The following is an 18,674-nucleotide window of genomic DNA, read 5'->3' on the forward strand; positions in this document are numbered from 1 at the left end:
GTAGCACTCTAGATCTTGCAAAACTAGAACACCCAGCATGCCCACATAGCTGTTTGCTGTCTGTGCATGCTGGAATTTGTAGTTTTGCAACATCTGGAGGTCCACAGTTTGGAGATCACAGTGCAGTGGTCTCTATCTGTAGCCCTCCAGATATTGCAAAACTGCAAATCCCAGCATGCCAAAACAGCTGTCTCTGCATGCTGGGAGTTGTAGTTGCGATCCCTCCAGCTGTTGCATAACTAGATCTCCCAGCATGCCCTTCGGCGATCAGTACATGCTGGGAGTTGTAGTTTTGCAACAGCTATAGGCACACTGGTTGGAAAATACTGAGTTAGGTAACAGAACCTAACTGAAGGTTTTCCAACCAGTGTGCCTCCAGCTGTTGCAAAACTACAACTCCCAGCATGCACGGTCTGTCGGTACATGCTGGGAGTTGTAGTTTTGAAACAGCTGGAGGTTTGCCCCCCCCATGTGAACGTACAGGGTACATTCACACGGGCGGGTTTACAGTAAGTTTCCTTCTTCAAATATGAGCTGCGGCAAACTTTTCGCGGCAGCGCAAATTTCTAGCGGGAAGCTCACTGTAACCCGCCAGTGTGACTGTACCCTAAAAACACTACACTACACTAACACATAATAAAGGGTAAAACACTACACATACACCCCCTTACACTGTCCCCCCAATAAAAATGAAAAATGTATTGTACGGCAGTGTTTCCAAAACGGAGCCTCCAGCTGTAGCAAAACAACAACTCCCAGCATTTCCGGACAGCCACTGACTGTCCAGGCATGCTGGGAGTTTAGCAACAGCTGGAGACACCCTTTTTGGGAATCACTGGCGTAGAATACCCCTATGTCCACCCCTATGCAATCCCTAATTTAGTCCTCAAATGCGCATGGCGCTCTCACTTCAGAGCCCTGTCGTATTTCAAGGAAACAGTTTAGGGCCACATATGGGGTATCTCCGTAATAGGGAGAAATTGAGTTACAAATTTTGGGGGGCTTTTTCTCCTTTTACCCCTTATGAAAAGGAAAAGTTGGGGGCTACACCAGCCTGTCAGTGTAAAAAAATTAAAATTTTACACTAACATGCTGGTGTTATCCTTTACTTTTTATTTTCACAAGTGTTAAAAGGAAAAAAAGCCCGCCAAAATTTGTAACGCAATTTCTCCTGAGTACAGAAATACCCCATATGTGGGCGTAAAATGCTCTGCGGGCGCATAACAAGGCTCAAGAGTGAGAGCGCACTATGTACATTTGAGGCCTACATTGGTGATTTGCACAGGGGTGGCTGATTTTACAGCGGTTCTGACATAAACGCAAAAAAATAAATACCCACATGTGATCCCATTTTGGAAACTACACCCCTCACGGAAAGTAACAAGGGGTATAGTGAGCCTTTACACCCCACAGGTGTTTGACGAATTTGGATGGAAAAATGAAAAAAAAAAAAAATTTCACAAAAATGCTGGTGTTACCCAAATTTTTTTATTTTCACAAGGAAACATAGGAAAAAAGCCCCTCAAAATGTGTAACCCCATTTTTTCTGAGTAAGAGCATACCCCATATGTGGATGTAAAGTGCTCGGCGGGCGAAGTGCTCAGAAGAGAAGGAGCACCATTGGGATTTTGAAGATAAAATTTGTCCGGAATTGAAGTCTACGTGTGTTTACAAAGCCCCCGTAGAGCCAGAACAATGGAACCCCCCACATATGACCCAATTTTGGAAACTACACCCCTCACGTAATGCATAAGGGGTACAGTGAGCATTTACGCCCCACAGGTGTCTGACAGATTTTTGGAACAGTGGTCCGTGAAAATGAAAAATGTAATTTTTCATTTGCACAGCCCACTGTTCCAAAGATCTGTCAAACGCCAGTGGGGTGTAAATACTCACTGCACCCCTTATTAAATTCTGTGGGTGGTGTAGTTTCCAAAATGGGGTCACGTGGGGGGGTCCACTGTTCTGGCACCACGGGGGGCTTTGTAAACGCACATGGCCCCCGACTTCTATTCCAACCAAATTCTGTCTTCAAAAGCTCAATGGCGCTCCTTCTCTTCTGAGCATTGTAGTGCGCCAGCAGATCACTTGATGTCCACACATTGGGTATTTCCATACTCATAAGAAATGGGGTTACAAATTTTGGGGGTCATTTTCTCCTATTACCCCTTGTAAAAATATAAAAGGTGGGGGAAAACCAGCAATTTAGTGAAAAAATATTTTTTTTTCATTTACACATCCGACTTTAGCAAAAAGTCGTCAAACACCTGTGAGGTTTTAAGGCTCACTGTACCCCTTGATGTGTTCCTTGAGGGGTGTAGTTTCTAAAATAGTATGCCATGTGTTTTTTTTTTTTTTTTGCTGTTCTGGCACCATAGGGGCTTCCTAAATGCGACATGCCAAACAAAAACCATTTCAGAAAAACTCACTCTCCGAAATCCCATTGTCGCTCCTTCCCTTCTGAGCCCTCTACTGCGCCCGCCGTACACTTGACATACACATATGAGGTATTTCCTTACTCGAGAGAAATTGGGCTACACATTTTAGGAAGATTTCTCTCCTTTTACTCCTTGTAAAAATTAAAAAAACTGGGTCTACAAGAACATGCCAGTGTAAAAAATGAAGATTTTGAATTTTCTCCTTCAATTTGCTGCTATTCCTGTGAAACACCTAAAGGGTTAACAAACCTTTTGAATGTCATTTTGAATACTTTGGGGGGTGCAGTTTTTATAATGGGGTCATTTTTGGGGTATGTCTAATAAGAAGGCCCTTCAAATCCACTTCAAAACGGAACTGGTCCCTGAAAAATTTTGATTTTGAAAATTTTGTAAAAAATTTGAAAATTGCTGCTGAACTTTGAAGCCCTCTGATGTCTTCCAAAAGTAAAAACATGTCAACGTTTTGATGCAATCATAAAGGAGACATGTTGTATATGTGAATCAATATATAATTTATTTGGAATATTAATTTTCCTTATAAGCAGAGAGCTTCAAAGTTAAAAAAAAAATGCAAAATTTTCAATTTTTTCATCAAATTTTGGAATTTTTCACCAAGAAAAGATGCAAGTATCGACAAAATTTTACCACTAACGTAAAGTAGAATATGTCACGAAAAAACAATCTCGGAATCAGAATGAAAGGTAAAAGCATTCCAGAGTTATTAATGCTTAAATTGACAGTGGTTAGATGTGCAAAAAATGGCCGGGTCCTACAGTGAAAATTGGCTGGGTCCTTAAAGGGTTAAAAAAAAAATAAATTCTACCGGAGTACCTTATTAAAGGGTACTCAAGATAAAAGGTTTTTTTTTTTTTTTTTCTAAATAAATCAACTTATGGCAGACAGGTATCTACTCTTTCCAGTCAAACATGGTGCTTTCTGCTACCACCCCTGTCTGTCTCAGAAACTGTCCAGAGCAGCAGAGGCTTGCTTTAGGGCTTTCCTCATGCTCTGGACAGTTCCTGACATGGGCAGAGATATATTTAGGCTATATATAAGGCTTGATATATTTAAATAAAGGTAATTTACAAATCTGTATAACTTTTTGGCACCAGTTGATTTGAAATTTTTTTTTCTCTCCTTCGGATTACCCCTCAAAGGCATGTTAACACTTTGACAGATTTGTTGTAGAAAGCTTTACATAAGTTCCATATATGTCAATAGGTCTTGCAAGAGTCCATGTACATGCTGCCGAAACAACCCCATTCAGATTTAGTGAATAGATTTCCATTTGTAGAAACTTCTGCAACAAATCTGCCAAGTGTGAACTTACCGTATTTTTCGCCGTATAAGACGCACTTTTTCTTCCCCAAAACTGGGGGGGGGGGGGGATTTGGTGCGTCTTATACTGCAAATACACATTAAACCCTGTCCTATCGCGGCGGTCCCTGCGGCCATCAACGGCTGGGACTCGCGGCTAATACAGGACATCACCGATCGCGGTGATGCCCTGTATTAACCCTTCAGACGCGGCGATCAAAGCTGACCACCACGTCTGAAGCGAAAGTGACTCTAACCCGGCTGCTCAGTCGGGCTGTTCGGGACCGCAGCGGTGAAATCGCGGCGTCCCGAACAGCTTATAGGACACCGGGAGGGACCTTACCTGCCTCCTCGGTGTCTGCACCGTGCCGGGATTCCCTGCGTGGCCGGCGCTCTCCTTCATCGCCATCACGTCGTCGCGCATGCCGTCCAGTCATCAAATAGGAGCGGCGTGCATAGCGACGTGATGGCGGCGACAGAGAGCGAGGATACCCGGCAGCAGAGACGTTCCGGAGCGACGGCGACACCCCGGGTACGCGGCGACAGCGATGGAGGGCGACATCCAGGGCAGTGGTGACGGGTCCGGAGCGGAGGTGACAGGTGAGTATTACCTCCTATACCAGTGGTCTTCAACCTGCGGACCTTCAGATGTTGCAAAACTACAACTCCTGGCATGCCCGGACAGCCAACAGAAGGTTCAGAATCTTTTTTTTTCTAAATTTTCACCCTTTAAAATTGGGTGCGTCTTATATGCCGGAGCGTCTTATATGGCGAAAAATACGGTACCCTTAAAATCAGTATTTAGAGACAATTGAAAGCTAATCCTGCAGAAATAGAGATACTTTGTATAGGCATGAATTTGTCAATATACCGTATTTTTCGCCCTATAGGACGCCGTTGGCTGTCCTGGTATGCTGGGAGTTGTAGTTTTGCAACATCTGGAGGTCATCAGGTTGAAGACCACTGGATAGGAGGTAGTACTCACGTGTCCCCGCCGCTCCGGACCCGTCACCGCTGCCTTGGATGTTGCTCCATCGCTGTCGCCGCGTCCCCGGGGTGTCCCCGACCCTTTGGACGTCTTCTTCCCCGGGATCCACGGTCTCCGTCGCCGTCAACATGTCGCTACGCACGCCGCTCCTATTGGATGACGCGACGGCGTGCGCGACGACGTGATGACATCGAAGGAGAGCGCCGCCATTCAGGGGATCCCGGCACGGAGCAGACACCAAGGAGGCAGGTAAGGTCCCTCCCGGTGTCCTGTAAGATGTTCGGGATGCCGCGGTCCCAAACAGCCTGACTTTCGCTTCAGGCGGTCAGCTTTGATCGCCGCGTCTGAAGGGTTAATACAGGGCATCACCGCGATCGGTGATATCCTGTATTAGCCGCGGGTCCCGACCGTTGATGGCCGCATGGACCGACCCGATAGGTGTGTATTTGCGATATAAGACGCACCAACTTTTCCTCCCCAGTTATGGGGAAGAAAAAGTGCGTCTTATACGGCAAAAAATACGGTACTGTATTTTAGAGGTGTGACGTTATGTTATTATAATCAGCCTTTCCATAATTGCAGTTAAAATGCATTTTGTTGTCCATAGGGAGAAGATCGCATTCTTCACAAGACCAAGAATTAACATACCTCCTCTTCCAGCTGATGACGTATGATGTGTTTTCCAGCACAAAAAGAATCAACTCTTTTTGTTCGTATCTCCATGAACTTATTAAACTAGTGAAGTTTAATATTATGTTTTCAAAGCTATTCAATATTTTGTAAAAAATAAAAAAATAAAAACAGAAGCATATATGCATATATAAATATCTATAATTATATATTTTATAATATGACCGCAGCGAGGCTTGGTTTTTCCTTGCTGTAACACTGACATTCTTGAAGGCAACCTATTTTATAGATCAACTACTCTGTTCAGAAGAAATGTGTACAGTTTTGATGCTGTTTTATGTGACTTTAGTAAAAGGCTGGAGATCAGAAATAAAGCAAGTTCAGGCAATTCTCTGTATTGTAATTTATTTATAGGTCCTTATTTTCCTTGAGGGAAAATACCTAATTTTAAGATGTTTAGACTGAATTTTATGTTTCCAAGTGTCATACAGCTGAATTGAATAGGTGAACTCGCTTTCTTTCTGGTACCTGAAATGAAAATACTATTTGCAAACTATCACCTTTAGTAGCTTTTTTGTTACTTTATTTTTCTTTTTACGTCTTTTTCTTTCATAATGTATCTCTTATTCTTTTACACCATCTCTGTTCTGTATTGAAATATTATCACTGCGAGGGTTTTAATACTGATTAAAGATGGCATTGCATTTTTCAGAAATATTGTTGTCTTTTTTTTAATCTTACTTCATATATACATTGAAAAGCCCATACATTAAATTGATGGCCCTGTAGCTTAAAGGGGTACTCCGCTTCCCCAACGTTCAGAACACTTAGTTAGGAAAGCTGGGTGCGGGCTGTGGGGGTCGATACTTCTCAACCACGCCCCCTCAATGCAAGTCTATGGGAGGGGGTGTGGCGGCTCCTGCCATAGTCTTGCATTGAGGGGGCCCTGCCGTGACGTCACAAGGGGCACGGCCGTGACGATCAGATATCTTATCCCCTATCCTTTGGACCCCTTTAACTGGCTGATGCCCTAATGAAATGTCACAGAATGTTACCTGTGTTAAACACACTAGTGATGTCACAGCAGCTTAATTTATTCTGACTTAAAGAGGTTATCCAGGAAAAAACTTTTTTTATATATATCAACTGGGTCCAGAAAGTTAAACAGATTTGTAAATTACTTCTATTAAAAAATCTTAATCCTTTCAGTACTTTTGAGCTTCTGAAGTTAAGGTTGTTCTCTGATGACACGTGTCTCAGGAACCGCCCAGTTTAGAAGAGGTTTGCTATGGGGATTTGCTTCTAAACTGGGCAATTCCCGAGACAGGTGTCATCAGAGAGCACTTAGACAGAAAAGAACAACCTTAACTTCAGAAGCTCATAAGTACTGGAAGGATTAAGATTTTTTTTAATAGAAGTAATTTACAAATCTGTTTAACTTTCTGGAGCCAGTTGATATATAAAGAAAAAGTTTTTTTCCTGCATAACCCCTATAATTCATTCTGACTTAAACCTACTTGTGATGTCAAAAAGCTCCCTGAACATCCCCCCTCGCAATGTCACTTTATAGAAAAAAAAAAAACACTTGTGGTATTGTAACAGCTTACCTATTACCTACTGAAACAGTTGTGTCTCAGCAGTTACAATAACACAGTTGTGATGTCACAGTAGGTTACTTAACACTTGTGATCGTATATTACAGATGTTGCACACAGGGGCAGCACCTTACACCTGGTCTGCAGGGCATACTGCTAGATGAGCAGCAATGCACCTGACCCAGTGAATGTGTGTGCAGACAGATGCATACAGTATACATTACCACCCACTATATATATATATATATATATATATATATATATATATATATATATATATATATATATATTGCATACGGTCTGCTGCTCACACCCCTGCTCTCACACCCGCCTGGTGAATGTGTGGTGTTGGACAGAGGATAATGTGTGTATTAATCTCTTGGTGACGCCAGGGCATGGTTGACCTACACACCACCTGAGGTAGACCAGCTTCACCTGTGCAAAGCATGGGGCAAATAATCACTTTTACACAAATGTTACGATTAACTGGCTTGCTTTACTGAGGTAGACAAGGTGTTAAAGTCCATACAGCTCAGATTGGCACTAAGGAGATGCAGGGTGAACTTAGGGAAGCTTATTGGCTTGCTGGGACTTGTAGTTGCAATTGTATTGACTGATGCAGCCATGCTTGAATATATTAATTGATAGACTGACTTGACTGACTACTTGGACTGGACTTCAGCAGAATCCTCAATAGGTTTAGTTCCTACCGGTAGGCTTTGACTTTCACAAACGGTGCAGAGGTTAACTTGCAGTAGAAGCGTGATTGCCGGACTAGGCCTCAGGCCTCTTTCAGGAACACCAGACAGACTCCTCAGATCCTCACTTCACTGTTCCTCAGCAAAGGCTGAGACTAAACTGACTCCTCACAGCTAGATATGGGAGCAATTTAGAGATGTCCCATTGGCCAGATAAGTCACCTGTTCACCTTGCATACTCCCCTGACAACAAAGGTCCTTAGCAACAATACATTTCTTAAGGTAACAGTACATATAAAATACAATACATAACAGTACATCCTTTATTGCAATATAGAAAGTTCTAAGGAGAGGGGACCCATGACGGACATTGAGCAGCATCGGCCACACAGGATGAGCAAAAGTATAGAGGAGCACATAACTTCTGTACTGGGTGACCACAAAATCCCCCTCTAGAGAAAAGCCGTCCTCCGCGTAACGTCCTGAAAGGCTGATTATGTTAGTTGACCTAATGGGTCAGGGTTAGAGCAACACAAATAGTTCCTGGGGCATTAGTTGAAATGTCCTTCACAGGGTAATTAACAGTTGTAACCAATTGTAAGAGTTCATGTGGCATTTGTACAAATGTCCTTTCATACTCCATTGACATCAAACAGGATGAAGAACAGGATGAAATTTACGGTTGTTGTAACGGTTTTGATGAGAAGGGTCCTATGTTCCTTTTTTGTACTGACACTTACCCCTTTAGTACTTATACTGATAATGACATTGTAACGAGCCGCGCTCCGGCCGGACATACCGGCCGTGAGCGCATCTCCCCTGTGTCAGCTCCCAGCGAGACTGGGATTCGCATCGCGGGACACTCTCGCATGCGATTCCCAGCCAGTCACTTGCCTCCTTCCCCGGCCTCTGTCCCTGAGCTCCGACACGCGCAACCCCGCCTCCTAGCGTGAGTGCCGGAACTTTGAAATTTAAAGGGCCAGTGCGTCCGTAATAAGTGTTCACACCTGCACTTTTCTTATAAGTTTTTGCTCCTACCTAGTACCCCTGCCGGATCTTTGTTTGCCTTGCACCTAAGCGAAAGCAGTACTTATTATTCCTTGCCGTGTACCAGACCTTTGTATTCCGTGACCCGACCGTGTTTCTAGCCGCCAGCCTATTGACCTTCTGCTACCCTACTGACTACGCTCCTGTGCCGCCTGCCCTGACCTCTAGCCTGCCCGATACGTCCTGCCTATTCCTTTGGTACCAATCTTCACCTCAGCCGCCTTTGTGGTCGAGTCATGCCAGGGGTAGCGACCTGGGTGTTGCCTTCCGCAACAAGCCCAACCCGCCTTGCGGCAGGCTCTGGTGAAAACCAGCGGCACCTTAGACTCCGCTCCCTGGCACGGCCCGCATCATCTGCCGCACAGGTCCAGCGGATCTACTACATCACCTTTTCCAGATTACCCTGGTATTACGAATCTACTACTCCCTGGGTACCTGCCGTCTGCGGACGTCTACAGACATAAACATTTTCAATTACGGACATTAACATAAATATACTGTACATGAGACATAGGTCGGATCGGGCTGCCAGAGGCTTTCTACCCGGATGCCTTTGCTACTTCTTCCCTGAACATAGTATTATTGAGTATACTGACAATATATTAGACATTGACATATATACAATGACTTTCCACCTTACGTGCTACTTTACATTACCAGGTGCTCTCTGTGGCCACTCAGAAAACCCTGTGCACAGTGGACAGGAAAAACAATTAGCATTGACATGGACTGAAGTACCGTATTTATCGGGGTATACCACGCACCGGCCTATAACACGCACCCTCATTTTACCAAGGATATTTGGGTAAAAAAAGTTTTTTACCCAAATATCCATGAAAAAATGAGGGTGCATGTGTGCGCGTGTATACCCCGATATACCCCCAGGAAAGGCAGGGGGAGAGAGGCCGTCGCTGCCCGCTTCTCTCCCCCTGCCTTTCCTGGGGTCTAGAGCCCTGCTGCAGGCCCTTCTCTCCCCCTGGTTATCGGCGCCGCTGCCCGTTCTGTCCCCCTGACTATTGGTGCCGGCGCCGATAGCCAGGGGGAGAGAAGTGGCGCCGACAGCCAGGGGGAGAGAAGGGGCAGCGGCACCCATTGCCGGCGCCGCTGCCCCGTTGCCTTCCCCCATCCCCGGTGGCATAATTACCTGAGTCCGGTCCGCGCTGCTCCAGGCCTCCGTCGTGCGTCCCCAGCATCGTTGCTATGCACGGCGCGGCGCTCTGACATCATGCGCCGCGCCGTTCAGCGCATAGCAATGACGCCGGGGACGCACGACGGAGGCCTGGAGCAGCGCGGACCGGACTCAGGTAATTATGCCACCGGGGATGGGGGGAGGCAACGGGGCAGCGGCGCCGGCAATGGGTGCCGCTGCCCCTTCTCTCCCCCTGGCTTTCGGCGCCGCTTCTCTCCCCCTGGCTATCGGCGCCGGCACCGATAGTCAGGGGGACAGAACGGGCAGCGGCGCCGATAACCAAGGGGTGAAAAGGGCCGACAGCAGCGCTCTAGACCCCAGGAAAGGCAGGGGGAGAGAAGCGGGCAGCGACGGCCTCTCTCCCCCTGCCTTTCCTGGGGGTGTATCGGCGTATAACACGCACACAGACTTTAGGCTAAAAAATTTTGCCTAAAAAGTGCGTGTTATACGCCGATAAATACGGTATATACAGTGGGGCAAAAAAGTATTTAGTCAGCCACCAATTGTGCAAGTTCTCCCACTTAAAAAGATGAGAGGCCTGTAATTTTCATCATAGGTATACCTCAACTATGGTATGGTAGAAAATAAGTATTTGTTCAATAACAAAAGTTCATCTCAATACTTTGTTATATACCTTTTGTTGGCAATAACAGAGGTCAAATGTTTTCTGTAAGTCTTCACAAGGTTTTCACACACTGTTGCTGGTATTTTGGCCCATTCCTCCATGCAGATCTCCTCTAAAGCAGTGATGTTTTGGGGCTGTCGCTGGGCAAGACAGACTTTCAACTCCCTCCAAAGGTTTTCAATGGGGTTGAGATCTGGAGACTGGCTAAGCAACTCCAGAACCATGGAATGCTTCTTACGAAGCCACTCCTTCATTGCCCGGGTGGTGTGTTTGGAATCATTGTCATGCTGAAAGACCCAGCCACGTTTTATCTTCAATGCCCTTGCTGATGGAAGGAGATTTTCACTCCAAATCTCACGATACATGGCCCCATTCATTCTTTCCTATACACGGATCAGTCGTCCTGGTCTCTTAGCAGAAAAACAGCCCCAAAGCATGATATTTTCACCCCCCTGCTTCACAGTAGGTATGGTGTTCTTTGTATGCAACTCAACATTCTTTCTCCTCCAAACACGACAAGTTGAGTTTTTACCAAAAAGTTCTACTTTGGTTTCATCTGACCATATAACATTCTCCCAATCCTCTTCTTGATCATCCAAATTCTCTCTAGCAAACTTCAGATGGACCCGGACATGTACTGGCACAACTGGCACTGAATGATTTGAGTCCCTGGCTGCGTAGTGTGTTACTGATGATAGCCTTTGTTACTTTGGTCCCAGCTCTCTGCAGGTCATTCACAAGTTCCCCCCGTGTGGTTCTGGGATTTTTACTCACCGTTCTTGTGATCTTTTTGACACCACGAGGTGAGATCTTGCATGAAGCCCCATATAGAGGGAGATTATCAGTGGTCTTGTATGTCTTCCGTTTTCTAATAATTGATCCCACAGTTGATTTCTTCACACCAAGCTGCTTGCCTATTGCATATTCAGTCTTTCCAGCCTGGTGCAGGTCTACAATTTTGTTTCTGGTGTCCTTTGACAGCTGTTTGGTCTTGGCCATAGTGGAGTTTGGAGTGTGACTGTTTGAGGTTGTGGACAGGTGTCTTTTATACAGATGACAAGGTCAAACAGGTGCTATTAATATAGGTAATGAGTGGAGGACAGAGGAGAATCTTAAAGAAGTTGTTACAGGTCTGTGAGAGCCAAAAATCTTGCTTGTTTGTAGGTTACCAAATACTTTCCCACCATAATTTGCAAATAAATTCTTAAAAAAATCAGACAATGTGATTTTATGGATTTTTTCTCTCTCATTATGTCTCTCATACCTATGATGAACATTACAGGCCTCTCTCTTTTTAAGTGGGAGAACTTGCACAATTGGTGACTGACTAAATACTTTTTTTGCCCCACTGTACATACTGACTTATGAGGTAACAGTCCTGACTTTAGACACTTTTGTACATTAATTTACTATCTGTACACAATAGGAAACATATGCATTTCTGACTATCATACATATGACTAACTTTACTTTTCTGAAGACTATACAATCCTATTGTGAGGCTATATACACTGTTTACTAATGACTAGTAATATGTACATTTGGTTGTGAGCAATTTTTAGCTACCAGGTACCGCTATTTTTGTTCAGGATATCTTCTGCACAAACAATCCTGCTGGAAGAAAGACATAAGTCACAGGATATGTGAACATAAACATTTTATATATACATTCTGTTCAGGGTTTGACCCATTAGTACCATTCACATCACTATCATATGAATACATTTTTGTTAGTCCAAATTAGTCTCTCACATTATCTAGTTATTGCCCTGTGATTTTAGGTAGCACCCTATAAAGTTCAAGGTGCTGTAGTCTTTATAAATTCACGGCCGAAGCCGGGCACGTGCTTAAGAATATGGTTGCAGGTATAGTTCATGGCATAGATGCCAGGTACAGTTGCTTAAATATTGCAAAACAATAAACAATAGTGTTACTCCAGACACAAAACTCTCACGACTTGGCTGTAAATAAGGAAAACAGATTACACATCGGACACTCATCCTGGATATTTTCCGTCCCAGTCCCGCCGGTTGCCACTCTTTATCGGCAGGCACATATATTGGGGACTATGGGACTGTACCCCTTCCATGGGGTTAACTCTGGTGCTCCACGCCACCTTGGAAACATTAGAATGGGTGATAGTGGGACTCACAGTGACCACCATCTGGACGGCAGCAGCTTGCGCCACTGGGGGACAAATCGTCGGTGCCTGATTGGCCAGCCAAACCTCCTCCTCAGCAGGAGTAGGCCGAGGAACTTTAGTTGGTGTCCGATGAGTAGGCCAAACCTCCTCAACGCCAGGAGTAGGCCTGAGCACATATACAGACATCTTCTTCTTGGCTTCTGGTACATACTGAGGTGCCATCGCAGGAGTCGCAAGCAGGAGCTCTTCTTCCTTGACATAGCCTTTCACCTTGGGGGGCAGTAGACTGAAGGGATCAGCGTTCCAGTCCTCAGACGGGAAGTACACAAAGGGGAGCTGCGTGGGGTTCTTGGGTCGGGTCACATCTGATGCCCGCTCCCCTCAGGCGCTTTGGACTGAAGTATATTCCACAATCTCTCCACTCTCCAGGGAGTGTATGGGTGTTGGGAGATAGTCCAGTTTAACTGCTCATCTGTTAACCAACACCATGCCACCATGACGGCAGTCCATTAATGTGCCAAATGCCCTGAACGTATCAAATTTAACAACTGTAGCTCTCCGCCATCCCAGGGGTGGCTCTCCTTCTCTGGAGTGATCCAACATTCTTATATACAGGTGTTCTAAGGACTTTGTGTCTTCTTGCTGTGCCTGTCGCACCTCTAAAGGTAACACTTTAGGCCCATACTCTCTCCTTCTTTTCTCTCTCATTTCCTCCACTATAACTGCAGTTCGGGCCTCTTATGAAACAGTACATCCTTTAGTGCAATATAGAGAGTTATAAGGAGAGGGGACCCATGATAGACATTGAGCAACATCGGTCACACAGGATGAGCAAAAGTACAGAGGAACACGTGACTTCTGTACTGGGTCACCACAAATGTGCATTGATGTTCACATACTTACTACTAAAGTGCATTGAGCTGGTGGGTTTCAGGAGCAACTATAGCACATTATTGTAAGTGTGGCGTGCTATACCAATAACGTAGTGCGCCATGGAAACAGAGTAATGTGTGCTGACAATGTTGGTGGCCACTGGTGCAAACCTCCATAATACCTAAAATAAAGACACCTACAACTTATTGTTTGGAAGATAAGGCCACACTTATTTATTAACCATAATAATTCAATTAAAAAATCCATAAAATCATAAAAACTTCTTAATAATAATCATAATTATAATTTCATAAATATAACAAATTAATGAAAACCATTTCATCAAATATATCACTTAAAACCACCATCTTAAATAAACTACTACTATATATGTCCTCCTAGATATCTCTTTGTGACGGACACTCTAAAAAACTACTGTGACAAAGGGAAGGAGGTCTTCTTGCTTGCAGAAACACCACAATGAGGTGGCTTATATCGATCTTAAATTCCCACCGCTCATCTCATGGACCAATCAGGATACAGAGGTAATCTGTATCCCAACGATAGCTGGCAACCTGTAGCAGCCATCTAGAAAAGGTGATATCCTACCAAATCCTTCAACCAGGGAGGGTCCAGAACATACTATTTGTAATGGTGCACTAGTGCTTCTGTGTTGTGTGTAAGATGGTTGCTTGGAGTGGTTAGATGTATCACTCCGTCACACCAGGGCATCTTTATCCTACACGGTCCGAGGATAGGACAGCTTCTCCTGGGCCAGGCACGGGTTAATAAATACACCGATGCCAGGTTACGGATAACTGTTTTTACTGAGGCTGGAGTAGATGTTACTATCCTCACAGCACAGTAGAGGAGATGCAGTGTAATCCTTGGTAGCCCGGTAAACTTGTTGTGACTTGTACTATTGTGCTTGGGACTTTAGACTTAAAGTAAAATGGTCATCCCGTTCATCCACTCTAAACCCAATACACCGGGTTATAGTGCGGGTGAACAAGAGACTGATGTGGGCTCTCTGACTAATATACATACCTGCAGTCCGGTGCCCGGTCCCTCTGAAGGTCTGCTTCTGCCTGCGCGGGCCCGCTGGCTTGGTTTGTAGAGATGAGCGAAATTTTCAAAAATTTGATTCGGCCGATTCGCCGAATTTTACGAAAAAGTTTGTTTCGATCCGAATTTGTTCGCAGCGAATCAATATTAAAAAAGGATATTTCTAGCCTACATATAGCCTCTATAGGGGTATAGAACACTTTGCTGTGTCCTAAAACGCATATGGAGTGTGCTGGGGTAGTGAAATAATATTGTTATTCAGAATAGCATGCAGATTACCGGCATCCCTCTTAGAATCACTGCCGCACAGCAGCACAATGACAGAGCCTGGTGGTGGCATCAGTGTCAGGAGACCATATAGTGACTGAATGACATAGCGTGGAGGTGTTGACAGCATGAGGACACCATATAGTGACAGAATGACACAGCGTGGAGGTGTTGGCAGCATGAGGAGACCATATAGTGGCTGAATGGCACAGCGTGGAGGTGTTGGCAGCATGAGGACACCATATAGTGGCAGAATGGCACAGCGTGGAGGTGTTGGCAGCATGAGGACACCATATAGTGGCTGAATGGCACAGCGTGGAGGTGTTGGCAGCATGAGGACACCATATAGTGGCAGAATGGCACAGCGTGGAGGTGTTGGCAGCATGAGGACACCATATAGTGGCTTAATGGCACAGCATGGAGGTGTTGGCAGCATGAGGACACCATATAGTGGCAGAATGGCACAGCGTGGAGGTGTTGGCAGTATGAGGACACCATATAGTGGCTGAATGGCACAGCGTGGAGGTGTTGGCAGCATGAGGACACCATATAGTGGCAGAATGGCACAGCGTGGAGGTGTTGGCAGCATGAGGACACCATATAGTGGCTGAATGGCACAGCGTGGAGGTGTTGGCAGCATGAGGACACCATATAGTGGCTGAATGGCACAGCGTGGACATGTTGGCAGCAAGAGAAGACCATTTAGTTGCTGAATGGCACAGCGTGGAGTTGGCTGATGCACTAGTACACTACACACCAGGGCTTCACAATCCCCCCCAAAGAAACAACACAATATGAGAAGTTTTTGACAAAGATTTCTCATAGGTAGCACCCGCTATCCAAAAATTTGAAATTCCCAGACCCAGGCCCCACCTCTGCGGCATCAGTAACCCATATATTGCCTGAAGCACACAGCCTAGAGTTGGCTGATGCAAGAGTTCACACCAGGGATTCACAATCCCGACCAAAAAACAAGACCTTGAGAAATGTTTCACAAAGATTTCTCCTAGGTTGCACCCGCTATCCCAAATTTAGAAATTCACAGACCCAGTCCCCACCTCTGCGGCATCAGTAACCCATATATTGCCTGAAGGACACAGCCTGGAGTGGGCTGATGCAAGAGTACACACCAAGGCTTCACAATTACCCCCCAAGAACAACATAATGATAAGATTTTAAAATTTTTTTGAAAAAGAAGCGTAAATTAACGAGTTGATGAGGCCCCAAAATAAAGGACGGTGGACCACAAAAAATCATAATTTTCACCAAAAATTATGAGGAAGCAGAATTAATCTCTCTATGTATCTTTTTATTAAAATTTAACTTAAGAAATCACACGCAACAAGCGTTCCGTTGTGTATTGGTTATTCTTCTGGAAATTTCAAGTTTATTACCCTATTTCCCCAAATGTAGGACATCCTCCGAAGATAAAACTTATTATACCATACCAGGACAAGCTGCCTTGCAATGGCATCTTGCACGTTACCCTTTATTCTGAAATGTGCATCCCTGCACCCAGTTTCCAGAGAACGTTTGATGCCCGTCAGAAGATTGGCGTGACAGATGCCCGTCTGAAGCTAGGCATGAAGGATGCCAACGAGAAACTGGTCGCCAAAGATGCACATTTCAGAATAAAGGGTAAAGTGCAAGATGCCCGAGAGATGTTAAATTCTAAAAAGTAGGTGGGTTTTGCAGTAAAACCTCCAAAATTGATGGACGCCCGGGAAAATATCAGCCTGAAGAGGAGCGCGCCGGCCATCACTATGAACTCCGCCATGGCTCAATGGTCTCCATCTCTAAACATTACCAAGACCATCCAGATTTCACAGCAGAAAACCATTACCCCAGGTCTTAGTAACAGTGTTAATGACATAGCGTGGAGGTGTTGACAGCATGAGGACACCATATAGTGACAGAATGACACAGCGTGGAGGTGTTGGCAGCATGAGGAGACCATATAGTGGCTGAATGGCACAGCGTGGAGGTGTTGGCAGCATGAGGACACCATATAGTGGCTGAATGGCACAGCGTGGAGGTGCTGGCAGCATGAGGACACCATATAGTGGCTGAATGGCACAGCGTGGAGTTGGCTGATGCAAGAGTACACTACACACCAGGGCTTCACAATCCCCCCCAAAAAACAACACAATATGAGAAATGTTTGACAAAGATTTCTCATAGGTAGCACCCGCTATCCAAATATTTGAAATTCACAGATCCAGGCCCCACCTCTGTGGCATCAGGAATCCATATATTGCCTGAAAGACACAGCCTGGAGTTGGCTGATGCACGAGTACACACCCGGGCTTCACAATCCACCCCAAAAAAACAGCAAAATTTGTTGAAATCGTCTGACAAAATACCTTTGTGTAAAAACAAGCACATATACAACAGTTCAGAAGACTCTATAATGCAGGACGGTGGACCACCCAAAGACATTCTTCTCAAAAATAATAAACCACACAATTTGCGAAATGTTTAAAAAAAAATTAAATTTCAAGACACGGGCCCCACCTCTGCTGCATCAGTAACCCATATATTGCCTAAAGGACACAGACTGGAGTTGACTGATGCAACAGTACACACCCGTCACCCGGGCTTCACAATCCCCCCCAAATCAACAAAACTGAATAATTTTTTTTTTTTATGTATAATATACAACAGTTCAGAAGACTCTATAATGCAAGACGGTGGACCACCCAAAGGAAATTCTTCTCAAAAATAATAAACCACACAATGTTTGAAATTTATTTAAAAAACATGATTACATATGTGTGAAAGCGCATTTGTCTCCAAAAGATCAGATCACGAAAAGATTTTTTTCGCAAAAAATGATGAAGCATAGTTAATCCCTCTCTGTATTTTTTTTTTTTATTTTCATTAAAAAATCACACGCAACAAGCCTTCCGTTGTGTAACGGTTAGCATTCTGCAAAATTACTGATAAAATAACACTACCCAAGAGGCTTTAATAACCCCTTACATTGCACGATCAATTGCGAGATCGAGCAATAACAGGTTTGTTATGCTGTCAGATGTCCGGGGCCGCACAAGCGCTCCACTGAACGGACTAGCGTGTCTCTATCTTTCACCGACAGGTGCGGGTAACCCACTACCTCCCTGAAAGGTAAGCTGCCTCGAAGCAGGTGGTCTCCCCCGGGCACCTTTGTCTCCTGAATTTCCACTACTGCCACACCACGCTGACTGCCAACCGTGCTACCGCCTTGCTGACTCAAGGGCAACCTGCAACTCTCTTCTCCTGATGATGATTAAGCCCCTTCTGCACCCGGCTCCCGTTTGCGATAGGGATAATTTTTGCCAGGAAAGAAGAATCACAACTAAGTGCGGGTCATAAGCTGAGGTTCATTATGTCCCTGCCCCTTGTACACACCGCATGTCTCTACTACCGATTGGATGGTTTAGTGAGGTCCTCGGATCTGCCCGGCGGGGTAGGAGAAGGCCGTGGCAGAGAATTTTAAGATCATTGTTGAAATTTGCATTAAGCATGCATTTAGCTACTGCTAAACATCCAAAAAATGGAGGCCCAAGGCCAGAGGCACCAGGGAGGCAAGTAGTTCCAGAAAGACACAGCATGAGTCTGGAGCAGACATTCGCAGTACCCAAGAGGGTTTCATAACCCCTTACATTTAAAGATCAATGTTGACATTTGCATTAAGCATGTATTTAGCTACTGCTAAACTTCAAAAAATGTATAGGCCCAAGGCCAGAAGCCTATCAGTTTACCCTATATTAGGAGCATAGTTGTCCCCCAGATTAGGAGCATAGTTGTCCCCCAGATT

At 44.9% G+C, this 18,674-nt stretch overlaps 1 protein-coding gene across 3 annotated transcripts in view; it reads left to right on the top strand.

The window, feature by feature from the left end:
* The window catches only part of WWC3 (WWC family member 3), a 214,728-nt gene extending 208,653 nt beyond the window's left edge, over window positions 1-6,075 (top strand). For all 3 annotated transcript variants that reach the window (XM_056558881.1, XM_056558883.1, XM_056558884.1), the window contains one exon: window positions 5,351-6,075. In XM_056558881.1, the coding sequence (XP_056414856.1) occupies window positions 5,351-5,417 (67 nt within the window). In that variant the 3' untranslated portion in view covers window positions 5,418-6,075. The remainder of the gene's footprint in view (window positions 1-5,350) is intronic.
* Window positions 6,076-18,674: the final 12,599 nt, after the last annotated feature.

Source organism: Hyla sarda, chromosome 2 (assembly GCF_029499605.1).
Source record: "Hyla sarda isolate aHylSar1 chromosome 2, aHylSar1.hap1, whole genome shotgun sequence".
NCBI classification, from domain to species: domain Eukaryota; kingdom Metazoa; phylum Chordata; class Amphibia; order Anura; family Hylidae; genus Hyla; species Hyla sarda.